Raw genomic sequence first — 22,267 nt, forward strand, 5'->3', positions numbered from 1 at the left:
AAGCCAGACTTCCACTTTGGCCCTTGAATCACAAAGCCAGAAGTGCCCAGGGTGAGAGCTATAGCTTGCCGTGGGTTCCCTGATCTTGGCTAATGGCACGTGTGTGTGTGTGTGTGTGTTTGTGGGTCCCTAGGTCTGTGCCCATCGGTACACCAAGGTGCTGTGGTCTGGGCTGGAAGACCAACGGCGCATGGTGGGCAAGTGCTACGTGCGTGGCAACGACCTACAGCTCGACCCTGGTGATGACTGGCAGACATACCACAACGAGATGTGTAACAGCAACACTGACTACTTGCAGACCGGCATGTGCCAGCTGGGCACCAGCGGCGGCTTCACCCAGAACACTGTATACTTTGGCGCCCCTGGTGCCTACAACTGGAAAGGTGGGGACCTGGGAGAAGGGGGTGCAAGAGAGACCACTGGTCAGTGAGCCACAGTCAGTGGAGCTATTCAGGGTGAGGGTCACAAGAGACAGAGACCAACAGCAGTATTAAGGCACGCACTGTGTGCTGGCGGCTTTACATGCGCCACCTTTAAATCTTCTGTGTATGCATACGTGTGCACATGTGGCTGTAGAGGCCAGAGGTTGATTGACGTCAGTTCCTCGGTTGCTCGGCACCTTATTGTTTAAAACGGTCTCTGGGTACACCTGGAGTTCACTGATGCGACAGGAGTGGCTGGCCACTGAGCTCCCTGGATTCGCCTGTTTTTACCCTGGCAGTGCTGGGGTCATAGCCATGTGATGCTGTGCCTGGCCTTTTGTATGGATGCTGGGAATCTGAATTCAGGTTCTCATGCCTCCATGGCAAAGATGTCACTATTTCCCCAGCTCCCTACGCATATTATCTTAAACAATCTGAAAACCACAATACTCGTGTGTGCGTGTGTGTGTGTATGTGTGTGTGTGTGTGTGTGTGAGAAAGAGAGAGAGAGAGAGAGGTGGTAGAGTCACATTATGAACTTTCTCTGTAGCCTAGACTATTTTCAAACTTAAAGCTATCCTCCTGGCTCTATTTCCCGAGTGCTGAAATTATAAATAAAATATACAATATATAAATATATAATATAAAATTATATTAATATATAATATGTTATATATTATATAACACACATATAAATATATATGTATATATATATTAGCATTTCTAAAGTCTTTGGGTGACACAAGCATTTTATACCCATTTTACTTAATTAAAAACTCCGTCTTCGAGGAAGCCAACAATAAATTAGGAAACCTAGATTGGACTGTGATCCGTTTGAGTCAGCTCAGCCCTGGGAACTTTCACAAACATGCTTCTGGTACAGCACTAAAGTCTTTTTTTTTTGTTTTTTGTTTTTTGTTTTTTGTTTTTTTCGGAGCTGAGGACCAAACCCAGGGCCTTGTGCTTGCTAGGCAAGTGCTCTACCACTGAGCTAAATCCCCAACCCCAGCACTAAAGTCTTAACAGACTAAGTCTTAGTCTGTTAGAAGCAGGAGCAAAAATGACCAGTCCCACTGGCACTGTCCTGTGATCTCAGCTATTCAGAGTCTGAGGCAGGAGGATTCCATAATCCTGCCTGGGATAGACTGTGAGTTCAGGACCAGCATGGATAACTTAGGGAGACCTGTTTCAAGATTGAAAAAGAAAATTCAACACTCAGTACCTCAAATAAGGAGGGAAAAAAATTAAGAAGTCCTTCCTGTCCCTCCGCCTCCCTCATCCCATTTCCAACGTTCACAGTGTCTTAGGATTCCTTCCACACTTACTCGTGCATTGGTGTTTTGCCGGGATGTGTGTCTGTGTGAAGGTGTCAGATCCTCTGGAACTGGAATTACAGACAGTTGTGAGCTGCCATGTGGGTGTTGGGAACAGAACCTGGGTCTTCTTGAATAGTGGCCAGTGCTCTTAGCTACTGAGCCATCTCTCCAGCCCTTTATTTTAATATTGATAGGTATCTTCTTAAAAGCAAAGAGGATCAAATGGAATGTTCTGGCCTTCTGCATTCTCTTTACATGCGTCATAAGCTAAAAGCAGTGTCTTGGTCAATACTTAGAGGGCTGTCCTTTTGAGGTTACAGAATATTTCACATTGTCTGAAGATTCTTGCTTAAAGAGCTTAGCACCCACAAGGTGACTCACAACGGTCTGTAACTCTAACTCCAGGGGATCCAACGACCTCTTCTGGCCTCTACCGGGACTGCATGCAGGTGGTGCACAGCCGTGCATGCAGGCAAAACATCCCGCATCTATAATCACATAAACCACATGTAGTGCTACATGCCAACAGCTGGGGGGCTGAGGCCTGAGGCTCAAGGCCTGTCTGATCCCCTGGAACTGGAGTTAACAACCACTTGTGCTACTGTTGGTGCTGGGAATCAAACCCGCGTCTCCTAGAAGAGCAGCAGCCAGTGTTCTTGTCCACTGAGCCATCTCTTCAACCCCATCCCACCCACCCACCCACCCCCTAAATAAAAAAAAAATCTTAAAGAGGAAGTGATTTATCAGCCAGGAAATGGTGGCACACACACAGCTTTAGTCCCAGCATTCAGGAGACAGAGGCAGGCAGATCTCTGAGAATTCAAGGCTAACCTGGTCTAAAGAGCGAGCTCCAAGATAGCCTGGGCTACAAAGAGAAACCTTGTCTTGGAGAACAAGACAAGGCAAGACAAAACAAAACAAACAACAACAACAAACAACAACAACAACAACAAACAAAACAAAACCAGAAAGTGATTTATGAGAGCAGCGCTCACACAAGTTATTGTTGTTTTGGGGAGGTAGAAGAAAAGGCTGTGACTAATTCTTCCTTCTCCCCTTCCCCAATCTTTTCTGCAGGAAACAGCTACATGATTCAGCGGAAAGACTGGGATTTATCTGAATACAGCTACAGGGGCTCAGAGGACCAGGGAAACCTCTATATTGGTAAGCCCAGAGCTGGTGGCCCATTGCAAGATGGGAGAAACCACCTTGATGCCTAACACACTGGCCCTTTTACTCCTGGAGTGCTGCGGGGTGACTCTACAGTACAGATGTGACTAGAAGCATTTAGTTCAGTTAGCACACATTTATTGAGCACCGCCTGCGTGGGGGACCCTGCACGTGGTTTAAGCTTTCAGATGCAAAGTCAGTTCTGTCACGAAGCTCAGTGAGCAAGGAAGAGTCCGACTGGATCCGTGGCCCACTGAATTACTCAACTTGGCCTAGAGGAATAGAGGATCATAGAGGGTGGACAGCAAGGAGGATGGGCTCAGTATAGAAGGGGACACATTTACTGGGGCTTTGGTTGAACACTTCCCCCCCTCATCCCAGGGTACACGATGCAGGTAGGCAGTGCCATCCTACATCCCTCGGAGATCACTCTTGTGACGGGTGCCCCACGGCACCAACATATGGGCGCTGTCTTCTTGCTGAAACAAGAGTCGGGTGGAGACCTGCAGAGGAGGCAGGTGCTGAAGGGCACGCAGGTGGGCGCTTATTTTGGCAGTGCCATTGCCCTGGCAGACCTGAACAATGATGGGTGAGAATCTAGGGACACGGGGCATCTTCTGGGGTCAGGGGGAGAGGTGGGGGGTGGCAGGCTTGCTCAAGCTAGATCAGGGAAGTAGAAGCTTTGTGTTCACGCATTTGCTGTTCGCTGTCTCCAGGGTCTCAATCACACCTTACGGGAGTCTGGACATTTGCATGTCATTTGCATGACACCTGTGCTTGCTTGTCTGTGCCTGTCATTCATTCGGAAGGTGCCTGTGGGGTAGGGGCGTTTTTTTGGGGGGCTGTGATCTTAGCCTGCACGATTTCGATTTCTCTGTGACATGCATTTTCTGTTAGATGGGTCTTGCTGGCCTTCTCATGGACTGTGTGTGGTCGGGCTTGTCATTTGCTCAGTCGTACGGCCCTGGTAATATCGTGCTCATTAGATGACATTCGCAGTGTCTATCGGGAGTCAACTTCACACTTCCATTCCCACTCTTCCCCCCTGCAGGTGGCAGGACCTCCTGGTGGGTGCTCCCTACTACTTCGAACGGAAAGAGGAGGTAGGGGGTGCCGTCTATGTCTTCATGAACCAGGCGGGCACGTCCTTCCCTGATCAGCCTTCCCTCCTGCTCCATGGCCCCAGTCGCTCTGCCTTTGGCATCTCTGTAGCCAGCATTGGTGACATCAACCAGGATGGATTCCAGGGTAGGGGCCAGTATCCCTCCTTCAGAACCCTCACCGACTGAGCACCAACTGCATACCTTGACAGGACTCACAGACATAATAGAGAGGATGTAGAGAGGCTGGGGGCTCGCCTAGAGTGGCTGATAAGTGGGTTGGGCTGAGAGTGCCCAGAAGAGAGGTCTGGACAGCATACAACGTGAGCACAGGAGCAAGGTCGTGTACACCACCGAAGTGTACACTGGGGACAAGCTGGTAAATCCTCTGAAAGTCAGGCAGAGGAAATGGGGATTTCTGTTTGGGTCATAGTGACAGTAAGGTAGGAGGTATCTAAGAATTCTTTGGAGCAGGGATGTTATATGATAGGTTGGTACTTTGGAGGGTCATTCTGGGGTGGGAGGGATATAGGGGGGAAGCAGGTAGGAAACCTGGGGAGGTGAGGTCAAGAATGTACCATATCAGGTGATAAGAAAGGGCTGGGACAAGGTGGGAGCCCTAGGTATAGTGCCATTGCCTTGCCAGTGTTCTGTGGGCCCCGGGGGAGAAGTCACAGGGAGGGAGGACACGTTAGAATGAGTCCGATTACTGTGGAAGCGCTTAGCTTACCAAAGGTCAGTTCTCCAACAATCTCGGTTTCCCACGACACAGCCGAGAACCAAAGGTGGGAAGGAAAAGCTTCTCAAGAGGCAGACGTGGATGGCAGAGAGGTCAGCCAACAGGCCCAAGCGCTTCCCACCGAGGGGTCTGCTCCCTGTCCTTGGCGTCCTTCCCAGTTACCCCGGCCTCAAATCAAATGTAGCCGATGAGTTCAGCAAAGACTGAGGTCATCAAATGTGTTGAGTTTATTGGACGAGGCACTGCTTAGCATCTTGAGAATCTTGACACATGAAGTTCCATTATACTGAAGCAAAGTCCACTGTAGTGTTGTACCTATAATCCGGTTTCCTGGCTGTGTGACCTTGGGATCTGAGCCTGCTCATCTACAATAGCAAACACACACACACACACACACACACACACACACACACACACACACACACACAGCATTCTCGTAAGGGTTGAGTGAAATGGGGGTTGTGAGCGATGTGCCGGTAGTTATCAACGGGGAATGGCTTCTTTTCTGGTCTTGGTAGCCAATGCCATTAGAAGAACCAAGGTGTTCCAGAGAGGTGGTTGTTGGGGTGGGGATCCAGAAAGTGGGAAATGCTGGGGGATGTGGCGCATGGCTCTGTCTGCACAATGTCACTTGCCGTGTGACAATGAGGAAGTCTTTTTCCCTTTCCATTGCCACCAGAGCTCTGGAGCTCTGAGGTTCCTTCTCTGCTGCTCTATACACTTCTGTCAGGGCGAGGTCACCGCCACCCTGAGTTCCGTAGCCTGGAGCAGAGAGTGAAAGAGCTATGGGGCCCAGTATGGCTGGTGACTGTCCTGTCTCTCCTCCTCAGACATTGCTGTGGGAGCTCCATTTGAGGGCTTGGGCAAAGTATACATCTACCACAGCAGCTCCGGGGGGCTCCTCAAGCAGCCTCAGCAGGTACGAATGGGCAGAGATAAGTCCGATACCCCTATTCTCCGGGTTCCTCCTCCTCCAGGCGTGTCTCAGAGCTCGTCCCTATCACTTGCTCTTCACTTCAGATAATCCACGGAGAGACACTAGGACTGCCTGGCTTGGCTACCTTCGGCTACTCTCTGAGTGGGAAGATGGATGTGGATGAAAACTTATACCCAGACCTGCTAGTTGGGAGCCTGTCGGACCACATCGTGCTGCTGCGGTGAGCTAGGAGACCGGGCAGGGTCATGTCCTTTCTCCACCCTTGTCTTCCTGGAGTCTCAGTTCTGCCCACCTTTGGCGGTGATCCACAGAAACCTGAACCCCAACCCTGGTCTGGGGTAGGCAGGAAATACTGATGTCTGTCTGTTTTCCATTACTGTAGGGCCCGACCTGTCATCAATATCCTCCACAGGACCTTGGTGGCCAGGCCAGCTGTGTTGGACCCCTCACTTTGTACAGTTACTTCCTGGTGAGACTGTCAACCCAGCTCTTCCTACCCACTCCTTAGGCCTCAGGCCCTAGGGCCTTCCCCTAGACATGCCTGATGTCCCACCATCAGCAGCTGGATGCTAGGGTCAGCAATATAGTCCCTAGTCAATCTCATTCAAAGTCAGAGTTCCTTGCAGGAGCTAAGCACAAACTTAGGAACAGGAGCTCTGGACCATCTGGCTCGAAGCCCAGCCACTCATTGCTGAGGGAGAGCAGGGAGAACTCAGAAGAATAAGGGGAAAAGGAATGCTCTTAGGTGGATGGGCATGAGGAGGGAGATTTACCCCGGGCAACTTATTAGTCTGACTCTCAGATAACGTATAAAAGTTAATAACCACTTAACTGGGGTTTTTGAGGTGATTAAATGAGATACTACACAGAAAAGGTCTAAGCACAGTAGTCTATACCTCAGATGTTAAAAACACACACACACACAAAACACACACACACACACACACACACACACACACACACACACAACAAAACAACAAAACAAACACCACCACCACCACCACCCAAAACCCCAGTTGGTTGCTAATAGAGTGATATACATCAGTAGTGATCCTAAGGGCTTTTTTTGTGGCTATCAGTCTGAAAGCAAAAGGGGCAAGGTGTGTGTGTGTGTGCAGAGCTGAAAATCAGGGGATCGGAGATAAAAGTAAGATCTGGAGATCCCTAGACCTGGAGTGGGCTGTCAGCCACCTGATAATGTCAGTCAAACCCTTGGACCTGTTTCCCTGCTGGCGACCTCTAGAGGCAGGGAGAGGTTACTGCAGCTTTGTAGACTCTCCACTTCCCCCACACAAGGGTCCTGAGTTCTTTGCCTAGCACAGGAGTGAAAAGTAGGGCATGACCGTCCTTCCCATTGTGACCAGGCCCTGCTCTGTGTCCCCACCCCCACCCCCACCCCCACAGTGTTCAGGTGGAGCTGTGCTTTGCTTACAACCAGAGTGCCGGGAACCCCAACTACAGGCGGAACATCAGTGAGTGCGGGGCACAGGGTGGTCAGGTGGGAGGGAGATGGGGGTGTGTTCACCTGGTCACCTGCTGACTGCCCTGTCTGTTTACAGCCCTGGCTTACACAGTGGAGGCTGACAGGGACCGACGCCCACCCAGGCTCCGATTCGCCCGTAGCCAGTCGTCGGTCTTCCATGGCTTCTTCTCCATGCCAGAGACACATTGCCAGACATTGGAGTTACTGCTGATGGTGAGAGAGGTGCTGTGGGGGAGGACGGGGGCCCTGAGATCTCTGGGAGAGGTGGCCAGCGTCCCTCTAAGTCAAAGCTCACAGACGGGTATATCCCCAAAGACAGAGTCTTGGGAAGTCAGTCTGGTGAGTATGGATTGGCAAGATGGTGGCTACACAGAGCAGTTTGCCCATGTTAGGAGGAAGATAAGCCCTGACATAGCGATGCGGCCAAGAGACTTATCACCTTAGAAAAGAGGTGTTGGCTCTAGCCCAGTCTGGAAAGAATGGGTCCCCAATTCAGGACAAGCTCAGATCCTCTTTGGGGCATGATGGTGTTATGAGGAAGTAGACCTGGAAATCCATAAAGTGGAGCCCCTGTCTCAGGGCAGTGCAAGACAGTAGGACTCGATTTGGTTAGAAGGGGTTCAGCTTAACCTGGGGGTTCAGGGTAAAGGGAAGCCCAGCCCCTCCCTGGGTCTTAGTCTGGCTAGCATTTAACCAGATGGGAGGGTTCAGCTTGGGGACTGTGTTCACGATACCCTCTTCCCCAGGACAATGTTCGTGATAAACTCCGTCCTATCGTCATCACCATGAACTACTCCTTACCTTTGCGCATGCCCGATCGCCTCAAGCTGGGCTTGCGGTCCCTGGATGCCTACCCGGTCCTCAACCAGGCACAGGCTATGGAGAATCACACCGAGGTGAGCAGGCCCTCTCGGGGCTAGGAGCGCGTAGAGTCAGAAGGTGATGTGTGGTTTGCAGCCTCTCAAGCCTTCCACTGTCCCCAGGTCCACTTCCAGAAAGAGTGCGGGCCAGACAACAAGTGCGACAGCAACCTGCAGATGCGAGCCGCCTTCGTGTCTGAGCAGCTGCAGCCTCTAAGCAGGTGTATTTGGGTGACCCTGATTGGTCAAGGGCTAGGCGGGCCTCACTGGCTGACAGAACTGGGGCAAGGCCTCACTGGGCAGGGGTAGGGTGGATGTGAGCAGAGGTGCTTACATTAGTCAGAGTTAAGACTGCCTGGTATGATTTGGTTGGCCCTCCAATGGCTTCCCTAGCCCTGGAGGCCTGAGGGGCGGAGCCTAGTGGAGACAACTTTTCGCTTAGTCCCAGACTCCTCTCTTCAGGCTCCAGTACAGCAGAGACAATAAGAAACTGTTCTTGAGCATCAATGTGACCAATTTGCCGAGCCGCCAACGGGCTGGGGAAGATGCCCATGAGGCACTGCTCACTCTAGAGGTGTCATCCGCTCTGCTTCTGTCCTCGGTGCGCCCGGTGAGTGCCCGCTGGCCAGGTGATTTGCACCCCACTGTATACGACATACATTTGTCTGAATTATCGTTCGCGGTGGTGTGCTGACCTTTTTCAGGACTGGGGTACCTCTGCTGCTCGGTAGCAAGCCTTCAAGGCTTCTAATTGTGCTCCCCCCGGCAGACGGAAGACCAGTGTAACCCCCATCTTGTTTGCTTTCTTCCCTCAGTCTGGAACCTGCCAAGCTAACCAGACCATCACCGTGTGTGAGCTAGGAAACCCCTTCAAACGGAACCAGAGGGTGAGACCTGGCCACATCCTCCTCTCATGGCGAGCTTCTTAGCCGTCTTACCCGCCCAATTCATTGAAGCAAAGAACCAGAGTGGAGGAGGGGAAGGCACAACGGGGGGTGAGAAGAAGCCCAGAGACTAAAATATGGAGCCACTAGGGATCTGTGCATATTTCTAGGGAAGGTGCAGGCAAAGGGACCGCTTGGACTGAGCCCTGATGCTGTGCTCACACCTTTGACCTGATGTACTATCTCAATTTTCCCTAACACAATAGCTATTTCGCAGAATAGGAAAGGCAGGCTTAGAAACTCTTAGTAATTTGCTTAAGGTTTCAAAAAAGTGGCAGAGATTCCCCAAAGCAGCAGCGATGTCCAACGATCTCATCACTGAGATGGGAGGGATAAGGAGGAGGGATAGAGAGCCCCTCGCGGGATCTTCCCTGTGTCATCGCCCCCGGCTACGTTCAAATGCTCTTTTCTGTTTCCCTGACCCTGGTGCTAGATGGAGCTGCTCATCGCCTTTGAGGCCAGCGGGGTAACTATGCACACGAGGGACCTTAGGGCACATCTACAGCTGTCCACGTGAGTGACCCAGTGAGGGTAGTCGGGTCGAGGCTGAACTCGTATCCTGGGTCTCCTCCTTACCACCTGCATGTTCTCCTCAGGTCAAGTCACCAGGACAACTTGCAGCCCATGTCCCTGACTTTGCAGGTGGACTACACCCTCCAGGCCTCGCTCAGTTTGTGGGTACCACTTTGTTCCCAGTCCTTTGTGCTTCAGACAGGGCTCCCCTACCCTCAAGGTGCCTCCTAAGCCCCCCTGATACTTCTCTTAGTCTGGGGTCCTCCCGAGTCATCATTTCCTGAGAGCTATGGTCGCTATGATGGTTGCATTAGTGTTCCCTGTAACGGGCAGCATTATTTCCTGGAGCTAAGGCGATGGTCTCTGCCCTTCTTTTAGATTCCCCACTTTATTTTCTGGATATTACCTTTGTGTACGTGTGCGTATGGTGTGTGTTAGCACGTGCACGTGTGAGAATGCAGATGTGTGCATGCCGTGGAACACATGTGGAGGTCAGAGGACCGTGAGGTGTTGCATCTCACCTACACCTTGTGTGGGGCAGGGGGTCTCCTTGCTGTTGGCCATTGCATACACGAGGATGCATGTGCAGGCTAGCTGGCCCACGGGCTTCCTTAGGGACCCACTGCCATCCCGAATTAGGAGCACTTGGATTACAGCTGTGTGCTACAGCACTCAGCTTTTAAGTGGGTTCTGGGGGGATTTAAACTCAGAACCTCACGCTTGCATAGAGAGCGCTCTAACCACAGAGCCACCTCTCCAGCAAACCACCCCCTCCTTTTCTTAGATTATTTTATTTCATGTACGTGGGGTGTTTTGACTGCATGTATGTCTATGCACCCTGTGCGTGCCTGATGCCCATGAATGCCAGGAGGAGGTGTCAGGTCCCCTGAAACCGGAGTTTCAGATGGTGCTGAAAACTGAACCCCAGCTCTCTGGAAGAGCAACAAGCGCCATCTCTTCGGCCCCTCCCCCACCTCCTTGAAAGCCCACTGTGCAAAGACATCTTGGTCATTTTTCCATCACTGCCCAGCACTGTACCAACTATTTCTGACCCCACCTTGTAGGCGAGGAACCTAAGGCTCAGGAAGGACGGGTAGACCGTGCGAGCCTGCATAGCTGGTGCACGGTAGAACTGAGGTTTATGTGCCAGGGGAACTGTGGGTAACACACTGCAGTCCCCTCCGGCAGGGCTCTGGCCTCCTGTCTGCTTTGACCTGGGGTGTCTTCTTACCCAGGATGAATCATCGACTACAGAGCTTCTTTAGTGGGACAGTGATGGGCGAGGCTGCCATGAAGACTGTGGAGGATGTGGGAAGCCCCCTGAAATATGAATTCCAGGTAAGGGCGCCTCTGGGGTCCTGGCTGGCGACTCTTCTGAAAGACTGTGGGGAGACTGTTCTGGATCAGGGGTTCAAACGTGGAGGGTTTTAGGGTTGTTGAGCTGTGGGTGGTTTTCCAAAGGATGGTAACCATGACACTCGGGTCATGTGTGCCCACAGGTGAGCCCAGTGGGAGACGGGCTGGCAGCCTTGGGCACACTGGTTCTAGGTCTGGAGTGGCCGTATGAAGTTACCAATGGCAAGTGGCTGCTGTACCCTACGGAGATCACCATCCACAGCAATGGGTCCTGGCCCTGCCAGCCACATGGAAACCTTGTCAACCCTCTCAACCTTATTCTTTCTGTAAGTCCATCATCAGGGAAGGTCCATGCATGTCTCATTTGCATGCCGGAGGCAGAAAGGCCAGTGTCTTCCCCGGCCACCTTGGTGGTCTTTAGGAACCTGACTATTCCCTGTCCCTTCCCTATCTCCCATCAACTATTCTCTCTCTCTGACTTCCCAACATATCTCTGCCCTCTCTAGGACTCTGGAGTCAAGCCACTGTCCCCACAGCGCCGGCGGAGACAACTGGATCCAGGGGGAGACCAGGGTCCTCCACCTGTCACGCTAGCTGCTGCCAAAAAAGCCAAGTCTGAGACTGTGTTGGTGAGTGGCCAGGGCAGAGGTGGGGAGGGACTGCACAGCCCATCACAAGGCGCATGGGCATCAGGGGCCGACAGGCAAGGGTGATAGTGACCACTCACACAGAGACACAGAGACACTAGAGAGAGAGGCACTGTAGATCTGGGCCTCAAGAGTCTCCTGACTAAAAAACAGACTTAACCACCAACCCTAGGGCACATCCAACACAGTGGTCCCACAGGAGAAGTGCTGGCACTTCCAAGGCCTCACACCCTGTTGGGTGTAGCTTGGGCATTTGGTGTGGGGAGGGGCTAGAGGATGTTTAGGGCAGAGTTCAGGAAGAGTGCAAGGAGAACATATGGGGACCCGGGGGAGGCCTTATTGGCTGGAGAGGTTGAAGGGGTATCCCAAGACAGCAGACGACACTCAGCGTGCTTGGCTTGGGAGAGGTTTCTGAGGCTGCTCCTTGCCAGTCTGAGCAGGGGCTATGCTTCATGTGTTCCCTGAATCAGAGGAGTTTGGCCCGAGAATGCAGCTTGAATGCGTGTTCCTGAAGTAGAGGAATACCCATGAGCAAAACAATGAACCCCAGGCTGGGACGAAGTCTAGGAGGGAGGAAGGTAAGGAGCCAGCGTCATGTTTAGAGACTCAGGCTGTCTCCCGTCTGTCCTCCTGTCCACCTCAGACCTGTTCCAATGGCCGCGCCCGCTGTGTGTGGCTGGAATGCCCCCTTCCAGATGCCTCCAACATTACCAATGTGACCGTGAAGGCACGGGTGTGGAACAGCACCTTCATTGAGGTCAGTGCTGGGTTTGGAGGCCTTCATTGTTATCCACTTGGGTGAGGAGAGTGGCAGGGAGGGATTGAAGGCAGGGTGTGTGTGAGTGCAAGTGTGCGTGTGTATAAAACAGTATCATGTTCTGCACAGTTGCGTGTCTGTATGTGAATGTGTAATATTTCCACATCAGTGTTGTGGTTGTGTGTCACGTGTGTGAATGTGTAATAATTCCAAAATGACCATCTATGTGTCCTTTACATTCTATCCCTGTGCCTTTGCCCTTGCCCCCCCCCCCCCACTGTAATGCCAGCTTTGTTTTTCTATCTCTATGTGTGACTTCCCTATTCAGCTATCAGGGTCTCCAGCAACCTTCACTTCTAATCATTGAGATCCTAGCTAACTTCAGTAGCTGGAGTCCTCTCCTCTCAATAAGACATGTCTTTCCTGGAAGTTATCTGGGTCACCTGTCCTGCTTGAATAGATTATGGGAACTCTTTTTTTTTTTCCCCCTGGAGCTGAGGACCAAACTCAGGGCCTTGTGCTTCCTAGGCAAGCGCTCTACCACTGAGCTAAAGCCCCAGTCCTTTTTTAATTTTTTAAAAAAAGATTTATTTATTTGTTATATATAAGTACACTGTCGCTGTCTTCAGACACACCGGAAGAGAACATCAAATCCCTTTACGGATGGTTGTGAACCACCATGTGGTTGCTGGGATTTGAACTCAGGACCTCTGGAAGAGCAGCCAGTGCTCTTAACCACTGAGCCATCTCTCCAGCCCCTATTATGGTTATTCTTATACCCGCCCTTTCTTGCTATGTAGTCTAACCTTTTCTTGAGACTAGACTATCAATCTTTCTGGCCTATAAGATTGGTTCCTGTCATATCTGCTCAGGCTCCAACACTGGACTACAAAAGCCACCTTAGGTAAATGAAGGGGCATGGCTATGTACCAGAAACAGGTGCAGAGTAGATTTAGCCCACGAGCCTGACCTAGACTGTGCCCTTCCCTGTGTCTGCTGGTCTGGTATCAGTACAGAGCGCAGTGCAGAGGGGTGAATGGGATACATTTGTGTGTGAGAGAGGCTGGATGACAGATCCTTTGAGAGTGCCGCCTGGTGGGGCACTGAAGAGGGTAGAGAGTGTAGTCAGGGGGAGACCAAGAGAGACATCAGCTGCTAGTTCTGACCCCTTTATCTTCTTGGTAGGACTACAAAGACTTCGACAGAGTCCGAGTAGATGGCTGGGCTACCCTGTTCCTGAGAACCAGTATCCCTACCATCAACATGGAGAACAAGACCACATGGGTGAGTAGGTGTTAACAAGGGCAGCAGCCTCAGACCAGACCACACACCACAGGGCATCTCTTAGAGGACAATGATGCTGGTCCTGATGCTGGAGGCCTGCCACCTTAGTTTCCTGAGAGACAGAATAGGAGAATCGTTAAGTCTCAGGTCTGCTTAGGCCACGGTGAATTCAAGGCCAACCTGGACAACTTACTGATATTCTACTTCAAAACTAAAAGTGAGGGGCTGGGGAGATGGCTCAGCAGGCAAAGGCCTTGCTCAACTAGTGTGAAAACCTGATTTTGGATCCTTAGCACCGAAGCACCCGGGTAAAAGCTGGGCAGGTTGGCCCATGCGCATAACTTCAGCTATAGGTCAGTGAAGGCAGGGGATGCTGGGGGCTTGCTGGCCAGCTAACGTAGACAAAATAGCCACTCGTTCATTGAGAGATATTATGTTTTTTAAAAAGGTAGAGGAGGGGGGTTGGAGATTTAGCTCAGTGGTAGAGCGCTTGCCTAGGAAGCACAAGGCCCTGGGTTCAGTTCCCAGCTCCGAAAAAAAGAACCAAAAAAAAAAAAAAAGGTAGAGAAGGAATGATAGAAAAAGACCTCCAAAAGGGCACACAGGGGACCCACAAACAGATGTACACACACACACACACACACACACACACACACACTAAAAAGGTAGGGAGAGGACATGGTAGCACTCACCTTTAATCACAGAACTTGGAAAACTGAGGCAGGTGGATCTCTGTGAATTAAAGGCTGGCCTGGTCTACAGAGTGAGTCCCAGGATAGTCAAGGCTACATAGAAAGATACTGTCTCAAAAAAAAAAATTACCCTCCCCCCTAAAATAAAATAAATTAAGCAAATAAAAATTAAGAAGGGCTAGCTGTCCTGGAGTACTCTAGAGGCTGGTGCAGAAGGACTGACTTAAGTTGGAGGCTAGCCTGGGCAACTTAGTGAGCTCAAGGACAGCCTGGGCTACATAGCAAGACTGCATCACAAAACCAAGCCAATCTAACAGATCATAAACAACAACAATGCAGGTACGTACAGCAGAGAGAGTGTAGAGCACCCGGGGATAAACAGAACAATAAACAAATGACAAGAAATTAAAGTTATGGATAGGGAAAAGAAAAGCTGCTATTCTCTCACCGTCAGATCTTCTCAAATTATCCCAGTACGAGTGGGATTCAGGAAATTCTGCGATGTGTGTGTGTGTGTGTGTGTGTGTGTGTGTGTGTGTGTGTGTGTGCGCACAGGTGCGCGTGTGTGGGGTGTTCTAAGTAGGAAGAAGAAATATGGCAGTCTGCTAATGATTTGTTGTGGAAAGAATATAAGTGGAGATACATAGGAGATACACAAAGTGGGGTAAACAGAACTCTGGGATGACTTCCTTTAGTAAGCCAATGGGATGAAGGATGGGAAAGGGCTGAACACTGGAAATGTACTTACATTACAGTCCTTCTCTCCCTCTCCCCCCTTTTCCCCTTCCTCCTCCTCTTCCCCTTCTCCTCTCCTTCCTTCTCCCCCTCTCCTCTCCTTCCTTCTCCCCCTCCTCTTCCCTCCTCCTCCCCTCCCTTTTCCTCTTCTTCTTCCCCCTTGTCCTCCTCTTCTTCCTCTTCCTCCTTCTCTTCCTCCACTTTCCCCCTCTTCCCCCTCCTCTTCTCCCTCCTCCTCCACTTTCTCCCTTTCCTCCTCCCCCTTGTCCTCCTCTTTCTCCTCCTCTTCCTCTTCTTCCTCTTCTTCCTCCTCTTCCTCCTCCTCTGTGACAGGGCCTCGCAATGTATCCCTGCTTGGCTTAGAACTTAATTTGTAGACGAGGCTGGCCTCAAACTCAGAGATCCTCCTGCCTCTGCCTCCCAATACTGGGCTTAAAGGTGTGCACCACTGCTGCCTGGCTTGTGCCTGGGCTTTAAAAAGCAAATAATTTATTATGATGCTGTGTAGGGGAGAGGGCAGGCGTGCATGCTATGGTGCCCATGTGGAGTTTGTCCACTGGGCCTGTGAAGAAAACTTTTATCCCCTCACCAACTCTGGTCTGCATTCTTTTTTTTTCGTTTTTTTTTTTTTTTTTTTTTTTTTTTTTGAGCTGGGGACCAGACCCAGGGGCCTTCTTGGTTTAGGCAAGCGGCTCTACCACTGAGCCAAATCCCCAACCCCTCTGGTTTGCATTCTTAATGAGTAGAAATAAAAGGTCACATTGGGGACTCTCTGTAATCCCAGGACTCAGGTGGAGGCAGGAGCATTGAGGGCTTGAGATATTATTAGGCAGCACTAGAAGAACACATTTGAGAAAGAAAGACAAGTTACCTCACACCACCAACAAAACACCTTGGTGGGGGCTAGAGAGATGGCTCAGTGGTTAAGAACACTGATTGCTCTTCCAGAGGTCCTGAGTTCAATTCCCAGCAACCTCATGGTGGCTTACAACCATCTGTAATGGGATCTGGTGCCCTCTTCTGGTGTGTCTGGAGACAGCTACAGTGTACTTATATGCAATAAATAAATCTTCAACAAAAAAAAAAAAACAAAAAAACAAAAAACCCACCTTGGTGTTTAACAAAATATTTAAATGTTGGAATTCAATGTGTGCCAAAATAAAAGAATAATTTAATAGTAACTTTTACCCTTACTTATGGGGAGAGTGAGTTATTTACTTAGCTTTTAATTAAAAATTCAGTTATCATTTTTATAGGCATGTACTCTGGTCTCTGTGCAATGCCTTCAGAGACCAGAAGAGGTGTGACCTCTGGAATTATTGTTATCAGACAGCCATACGGGTGCTGAGAATCAAACCCAGGTCCTCTGCAAGAACAGCCCCATTTTTTAAATTTGATTTCTTTTTCTGGGGAGGGAGTATGTGTACACCGTAGTGTGTGTGCACAACTCAAAAGAGAACTCACAGGAATTGCTTCCCTCCTGGTACCATGCAAGTCTGAATACTCACACTCAGGCAACAAGGGTCCTAACCCTCTAAGCCATCTCACCGGCACTATTTATTTGTTGGGGGGTGGGGGGAGCACAAGATCTCACCATGTAGCCCAGGCTAGTCATAAACTTGTAGAACAATCCTCCTGTCTCAGCCTCCCAAGTGCTGGTATTAAAGATGTGAGGCACCAGGAGTGGCTTTTACTTTATCACAAGCCCAAAGTCCCAAGGGAGGAATTGAAAACTTAGACCATATGAAACTGTAAATCCATATACAACAGAAGATAAGTTAAAAAGGACATGTTCCAAAGGAATATGAAGAAGTGTGAATCTATTTTAAGAATTCAATATGAAAGATAACGTTAAAAAGGCAATGTTTATGAGATGAAATATAAGTAACTTACACATAAAGCTGGAGAGATGTAGTTAAGAGCTCTTGCAGGGAACCTGAGTTCGGTTCCCAGCACAAGGCGGCTCACAACTGCCTATAATTCTAACTCCTGGTGATCAGACAACCTCTCCTGGCCTCCAGGGCAGTCTGCACTAATATACACATATCCCCACACAATACACAAATGCATATACACAATTTAATATAAAATTTTAATATTTAAAACATAAAACATGGGGTTGGGGATTTAGCTCAGTGGTAGAGCGCTTGCCTAGGAAGCGCAAGGCCCTGGGTTCGGTCCCCAGCTCCGAAAAAAAATAACCAAAAAAAAAAAAACATAAAACATGGCTGAGCATGGTGGCACATGCCTTAAGCCCTAGTGCTCTGGAGGCAGAGGCAGGTGAATCTCTGACTTTGAGGCCAGCCTGGTCTACAGAGCAAAGACCAGGACAGCCAGGGCGGTTATACAAAGAAACACTGTCTTTAAAAACAAAAAAACAAAAAACCCAAAAACACCCTTTAGCTAGGCTTGCTGGTGCATACCTTTAATCCCAGCATTCTGGAGGCTGAGACAGGAGGATCACTGTGAGTTCAAGGCCCACCTGGTCTACATGGTGAGTTCCAGACCAGCCAAGGCTACACGATCGTGAGACCCTGTCTCGGAAAACAAACGAACAGAAATCAAATTAAACAAAACAACCCCAAATGAAGAGCTGTCTGCCCATCAGATTGGAAAATACTAAAGAGAGAAATGCCGACCAGTGATGCTAGGTGGCGGAAGTGCTGCCGATGGGAGGATAAATTGGTGGCTCTTTTGTGGAGATGAATTTGTCAATATTCATTAAAATTTAAAGCACCCATTCCCTTTGATCTAGCACGTGGTCGTATATCTCAAGGAGCTAACAGGACAAGTGGGCAGAGATAAATAAAAACGTGGGGGTTTTTAGTGTTCTTAATAAGAGTAGGGAATTGGAAGGGATCTAAATGTCTGTCAGTAGGAGATTGGCTCGATAAAATGTGGTCCATTTCTACAATGACTGTGTGTGTGCGTGCGGTCCTCAGAAGAGATCAGGTTGGCTTTTATCAATCGAGACAGAAAGATGATGCTATTCATAAAAAAAAAAAAAATGGGGGCAGATGAAGCTTGCAGAAGTGTGCATGTAGTGTGATGCCATCAATGTGGGCCAGGTGTACTAAAAATACGGAGATAGCTCGGGAGGGCACACGGATGCAAGCCTATAATCTCAGCACATGGGAGACTGAGACAGGATTAAAAGTTTGAAGCCAGCCTGGGCTAACATAACAAGACCCTCTCCTCAAAATAGAAAAGTTCAGTACAGAAATTTACTATGCACTTCTGTTATTCGTTCGTTCGTTCGTTCATTCATTCATTCATTCATTCATTCATTCATGAGACAGGCTCACTGTGTAGCTTAGGCTGTCCTGGAACGCACTAAGTAGACCAGGCTGGCCTCTAACTCACAGAGATCCACCTGCCCCTGCCTCCCAGTGCTAGGATCAAAGGCCATGCTGGCTTGTTGGTTTGTTGTTTTGGCCTCCTGTAGTACAGGCTGATCTTGAACTCCTGATCCTCTTGTTTCCTGCTGGGACACTGGCATACACTAACCATTGCTCACTTTGGAAACAGTCTTTTCCAGAACACGGAATTACTGGAAACCTTTCATTGTCTCCATTACCTGTTTTTTTTTTTTTTTATCAAAATAATTTTAAAAGAAGTGAAAATCAAGCATGGTCATCTAGAGTAGTTCTACTCCAAAAACTGGAATTGCAAATGCTCCCAACTGGAAAAATTTTGAGCCACAAATAAAACAAAATCCCAAATTTGAAACACTTCTGGTCCCAAGCATCTCCTTTTCACACTTATCCTGTTAGACATACAGGAGCACACTGAGTACACACATGCCATCGTAGAGGGGAAACACCATGCTGATTGCTATGCATTGCCTGCATTTTTAATAATGAAGGACTTGCTGTGTAGCAGGTCTCACTCGGAGCAGTCCACTCTCGCTAATCACGTTTAATCCTGTCCAACAACCCTTGAGATTGGGAATTAGCATTCCCAGATTACAGACAACAACAGAGAGGTTGAGTAACTTGTTCAAAGCTACACAGCCAGTGGATAGCAAAGCTGGACTTGAGCTCAAGTAGCCAAATCCCAAATGCATGCTTTGGGTCATGGCTATACCTCCAAGTAGCCTCAAATAATCTCTACCAAGCTCACGAAAGAGCTAAAGAGAGGTGGAATTAATATACTAGCCCAAGGTCATACAACTTAACAGGAATAGAGTTGGTATGCAAGTCCAGATGTGTGTGTCACAAACTCAGACACCAGGCTGCCTACCAGATCTGATCCCACCCCTGTGGCCAAATCTATATCTAAGAAACGACACAGAGACCTGCTGGTGGCAATGAGTCCTGCAGGGGCTTCTTTTACTCTTTGACTGCCCCCTAGTGGCTGTAGGTCAAACAACAGGGACATGGCCTCGGCTGAGACAGAGAAGGGGTCTCAGCAGGCTAACCTTCTCTTCTCTCTCTTCTCACTCTTCTCTCTTCTCTCTCCTCTGCAGTTCTCCGTGGACATCGACTCTGAGCTGGTGGAGGAGCTGCCCGCTGAGATCGAGCTGTGGTTGGTGCTTGTGGCCGTGGGTGCTGGGTTGCTGCTACTGGGCCTCATCATCATCCTGCTGTGGAAGGTAGAGACTCCCAGCCTACTGGGGCTTCCCATTGCAGACCCCCTGCCAGCTCACCCCCACCTCCCTCCATCCTGGTGGCTCTGCATCCCATTCCTCATCTCCATCCCAGCCACCCTTTCCCAGACACTCCCTGCCCCTCCCCCTAGCTTCTGGTCCCACCCATGCCTGGGGAGTTGCAGGCTGCAAAGGGGAACAGGAGCTCTGGCTACCCACTCAGCAGGGCTCAGAACTTAGATTTCCAGGTTCCTCAGCTCTAAGCCCCAGCTCCCCAAGTGCTGATGGTCAGTCAGGTCTACCAGCACCCCTGATGGCCGTCCCTACCTCCTCCCTCCAGTGCGGCTTCTTCAAGCGAGCCCGCACTCGTGCCCTGTATGAAGCTAAGAGGCAGAAGGCTGAGATGAGGAGCCAGCCATCAGAGACAGAAAGGCTGACCGACGACTACTGAGGGGGGCAGCCCCCCTGCCCCGGCCCACCCGGGTAACGGCCTATGAACCCTCTCCAAATCCCCAGCTGGCTGGGGCCTCTGATTCTGTCCTGTCTGCTCCTCTTGCCTTGGGGGTCTGCTTGAATCTCACTTGTCTACCACCTCAAAGTGCAGGCCATTCTGGCTGCCCCTGGTGCCCCCACCTCCACCTGGCCACGTGCCGGGAAATCCTTTAACGAGCATGCTGCTTTCTGGAGGACCGGAAAAGAGAAATAGTCAGGACTAGATCCTGTCTCTCTCTGATCACCAGGCATGTCCACAGTAACTCTAAGTCCTCTCTCCTCCCACAAGGAAGGAGGAAACCAAAAGGCCCATCTCTTTTGTCTTGAGTCCCACCATCTCCCTAGGATAACCAACCGTCTTACCCACCTCCAGTCCTGGCCATTGAGACCACCCCATCTTCCTGCCTCACAATCTCTGCAGCTGCTTAGTCTCCACTGCCTCTGCTCTCCTCTGTCTTCCTCAGCCCCTCCTTCCTGTGAGCCTGGGGTGGGGATGTTCATCTGCCAGTCTCATACTGAAGACCTTCAGGGTGTGTGTGTGTGTGTGTGTGTGTGTGTTTGTGTGTGTGTGTGTTTCTGTGTGTGTGCATGCGCGCGCGCGCATTTTCTCCTGGTTGAATTCTGGATACTGACACAATTTCTCTTCTGCCTAAACTCCAGTGTGACTTCTTTAAGCCGACCCGCTACTACCGGATTATGCCCAAGTACCACGCAGTGCGTATCCGGGAGGAAGACCGCTACCCACCTCCAGGGAGCACACTACCCACCAAGAAGCACTGGGTCACTAGCTGGCAGATTCGGGACCGATACTACTGATTGCCCTCCCCAACAAACCACCCAGCACCCCCTTCCTTCCTATTTATCATAAATTATGACTCCGACAGTCCAAAAGGGGCCACGCGTGTGGCTGGCACTGGCAGGCTCAGGCATCTATCCCCCTCTTCAGTGCAGGCATGTTTTCTGGGGTCCTGGAATCTCCTTCAAGACCTTGAAATGCTGAGCACAGCACGGCCCGGCATACTGGCCACACACAGAACTGCTAGTGGCCTGTTCTGATACACCGTGGTGGGTGCCATGTCCAAGTCTCTGTGCCAAAACCAAGCCAAAGCGCCTCCACCGGGAGACAGGAGGAAAAGGTCCCTGATGTGGTAACACCTCTCCTCCACACTGGATCCCCCTTGAGCCACTGTCACTGGACGGAGTTTACTGTCCAGAATAAAACTACTGACAAGGAGGAGACAGTCAGGCCCAGCCGCAATTCCTGACAGGCACTGGAGCACAGGGCCACACTAAAGGCTACCCAGGGGATGTTCTTATGACCTGTGTGCTCAGACCCAAGAGCAGTGAACTAGAAAACAGGTCCCCGGAATGGGCTTTATGAGTGGATCTCTAAAATTGTGGCTACAGAGAGAGTTGGCAAGAAATGCAGCCCCAAGGGACAAAGAGAAACCGTGGGCAGCCTGAACACACTGTGCTGGGACTGACCTGGAGCATGGTGACATCCTTCAGAGAGTGGAGTCCTGGCACAGCCGACACTAGTAGGACGAAGAGGAGAGACTTCTGACCCATCCTGACCACCTCAGCCTGGGCAAGGCCTGGAGTTCCCCACAAGGCCATGTGGGGTGTGATACTTGAATGTAGGGCAGAGGGGGGCCCAGCCCCTGCCCCAGTTGGCCAGACTTGACTCTGCTCCCTTGACCACAGAGATATATTCTGAGCTGCCTGTGGCTTTCTGAGAAACCTGGCCCTCCCCCTCCCCGTCCCCTAGGAGCTGCATCCCCATTCCAGCAGTGGAGGCCGATCTCTCAGGTCCTCTCCCCATCCCTGCCTACAGGCAGGCCCACTCCCCAGCTCTGTCCCCTCCACCCCACGGTACTATAACAGCTTCCTCCATCCTGTGCCTTCTTTGTATATGGGCATCTCACTAAAATAAATAAACAGTCCCCAGTTTGTACCTCTGCGTCTGCTCCTACCCGCCCCCATCCCTCCCCCTCCCCCCTTCCTGACCAATCTCAGTCCAGTCCGGAGGGGTGAGACCCAAGCTGGTCTCTTGATGATGAACCTAGCACCCTACGGCAAGCCACGCATGGGAGATTTTGATTCAAGCACAGAGCTCACGGAAATCCAGTTTTAGGGAGAGCGCCACGGAGGAGTGCTTTCTTTACCTGTCAGAGCGGTGACCTGTTCCTGCTGCGTTCATTTTGACATCAAACACATCCATTTATCGATAGG

General features: G+C 50.4%; 1 protein-coding gene across 1 annotated transcript in view; it reads left to right on the forward strand.

Annotated features, from left to right (window-relative positions):
• Positions 1–21,989, forward strand: part of Itga3 (integrin subunit alpha 3) — a 32,076-nt gene extending 10,087 nt beyond the window's left edge. Inside the window, exons 4-25 of the mRNA XM_032912117.1 lie at positions 134–383; positions 2,816–2,902; positions 3,290–3,497; positions 3,960–4,156; positions 5,578–5,666; positions 5,768–5,904; positions 6,067–6,153; positions 7,089–7,156; positions 7,244–7,380; positions 7,914–8,063; positions 8,151–8,248; positions 8,490–8,637; positions 8,843–8,914; positions 9,405–9,484; positions 9,568–9,645; positions 10,720–10,822; positions 10,984–11,166; positions 11,347–11,469; positions 12,131–12,244; positions 13,430–13,528; positions 19,424–19,549; positions 20,696–21,989. Coding sequence (XP_032768008.1) covers positions 134–383; positions 2,816–2,902; positions 3,290–3,497; positions 3,960–4,156; positions 5,578–5,666; positions 5,768–5,904; positions 6,067–6,153; positions 7,089–7,156; positions 7,244–7,380; positions 7,914–8,063; positions 8,151–8,248; positions 8,490–8,637; positions 8,843–8,914; positions 9,405–9,484; positions 9,568–9,645; positions 10,720–10,822; positions 10,984–11,166; positions 11,347–11,469; positions 12,131–12,244; positions 13,430–13,528; positions 19,424–19,549; positions 20,696–20,851 — 2,790 coding nt within the window. The 3' untranslated portion in view covers positions 20,852–21,989. The remainder of the gene's footprint in view (positions 1–133; positions 384–2,815; positions 2,903–3,289; positions 3,498–3,959; positions 4,157–5,577; positions 5,667–5,767; positions 5,905–6,066; positions 6,154–7,088; positions 7,157–7,243; positions 7,381–7,913; positions 8,064–8,150; positions 8,249–8,489; positions 8,638–8,842; positions 8,915–9,404; positions 9,485–9,567; positions 9,646–10,719; positions 10,823–10,983; positions 11,167–11,346; positions 11,470–12,130; positions 12,245–13,429; positions 13,529–19,423; positions 19,550–20,695) is intronic.
• The last annotated feature ends 278 nt before the right edge of the window (positions 21,990–22,267 follow it).

Source organism: Rattus rattus, chromosome 9 (assembly GCF_011064425.1).
Source record: "Rattus rattus isolate New Zealand chromosome 9, Rrattus_CSIRO_v1, whole genome shotgun sequence".
NCBI lineage: Eukaryota > Metazoa > Chordata > Mammalia > Rodentia > Muridae > Rattus > Rattus rattus.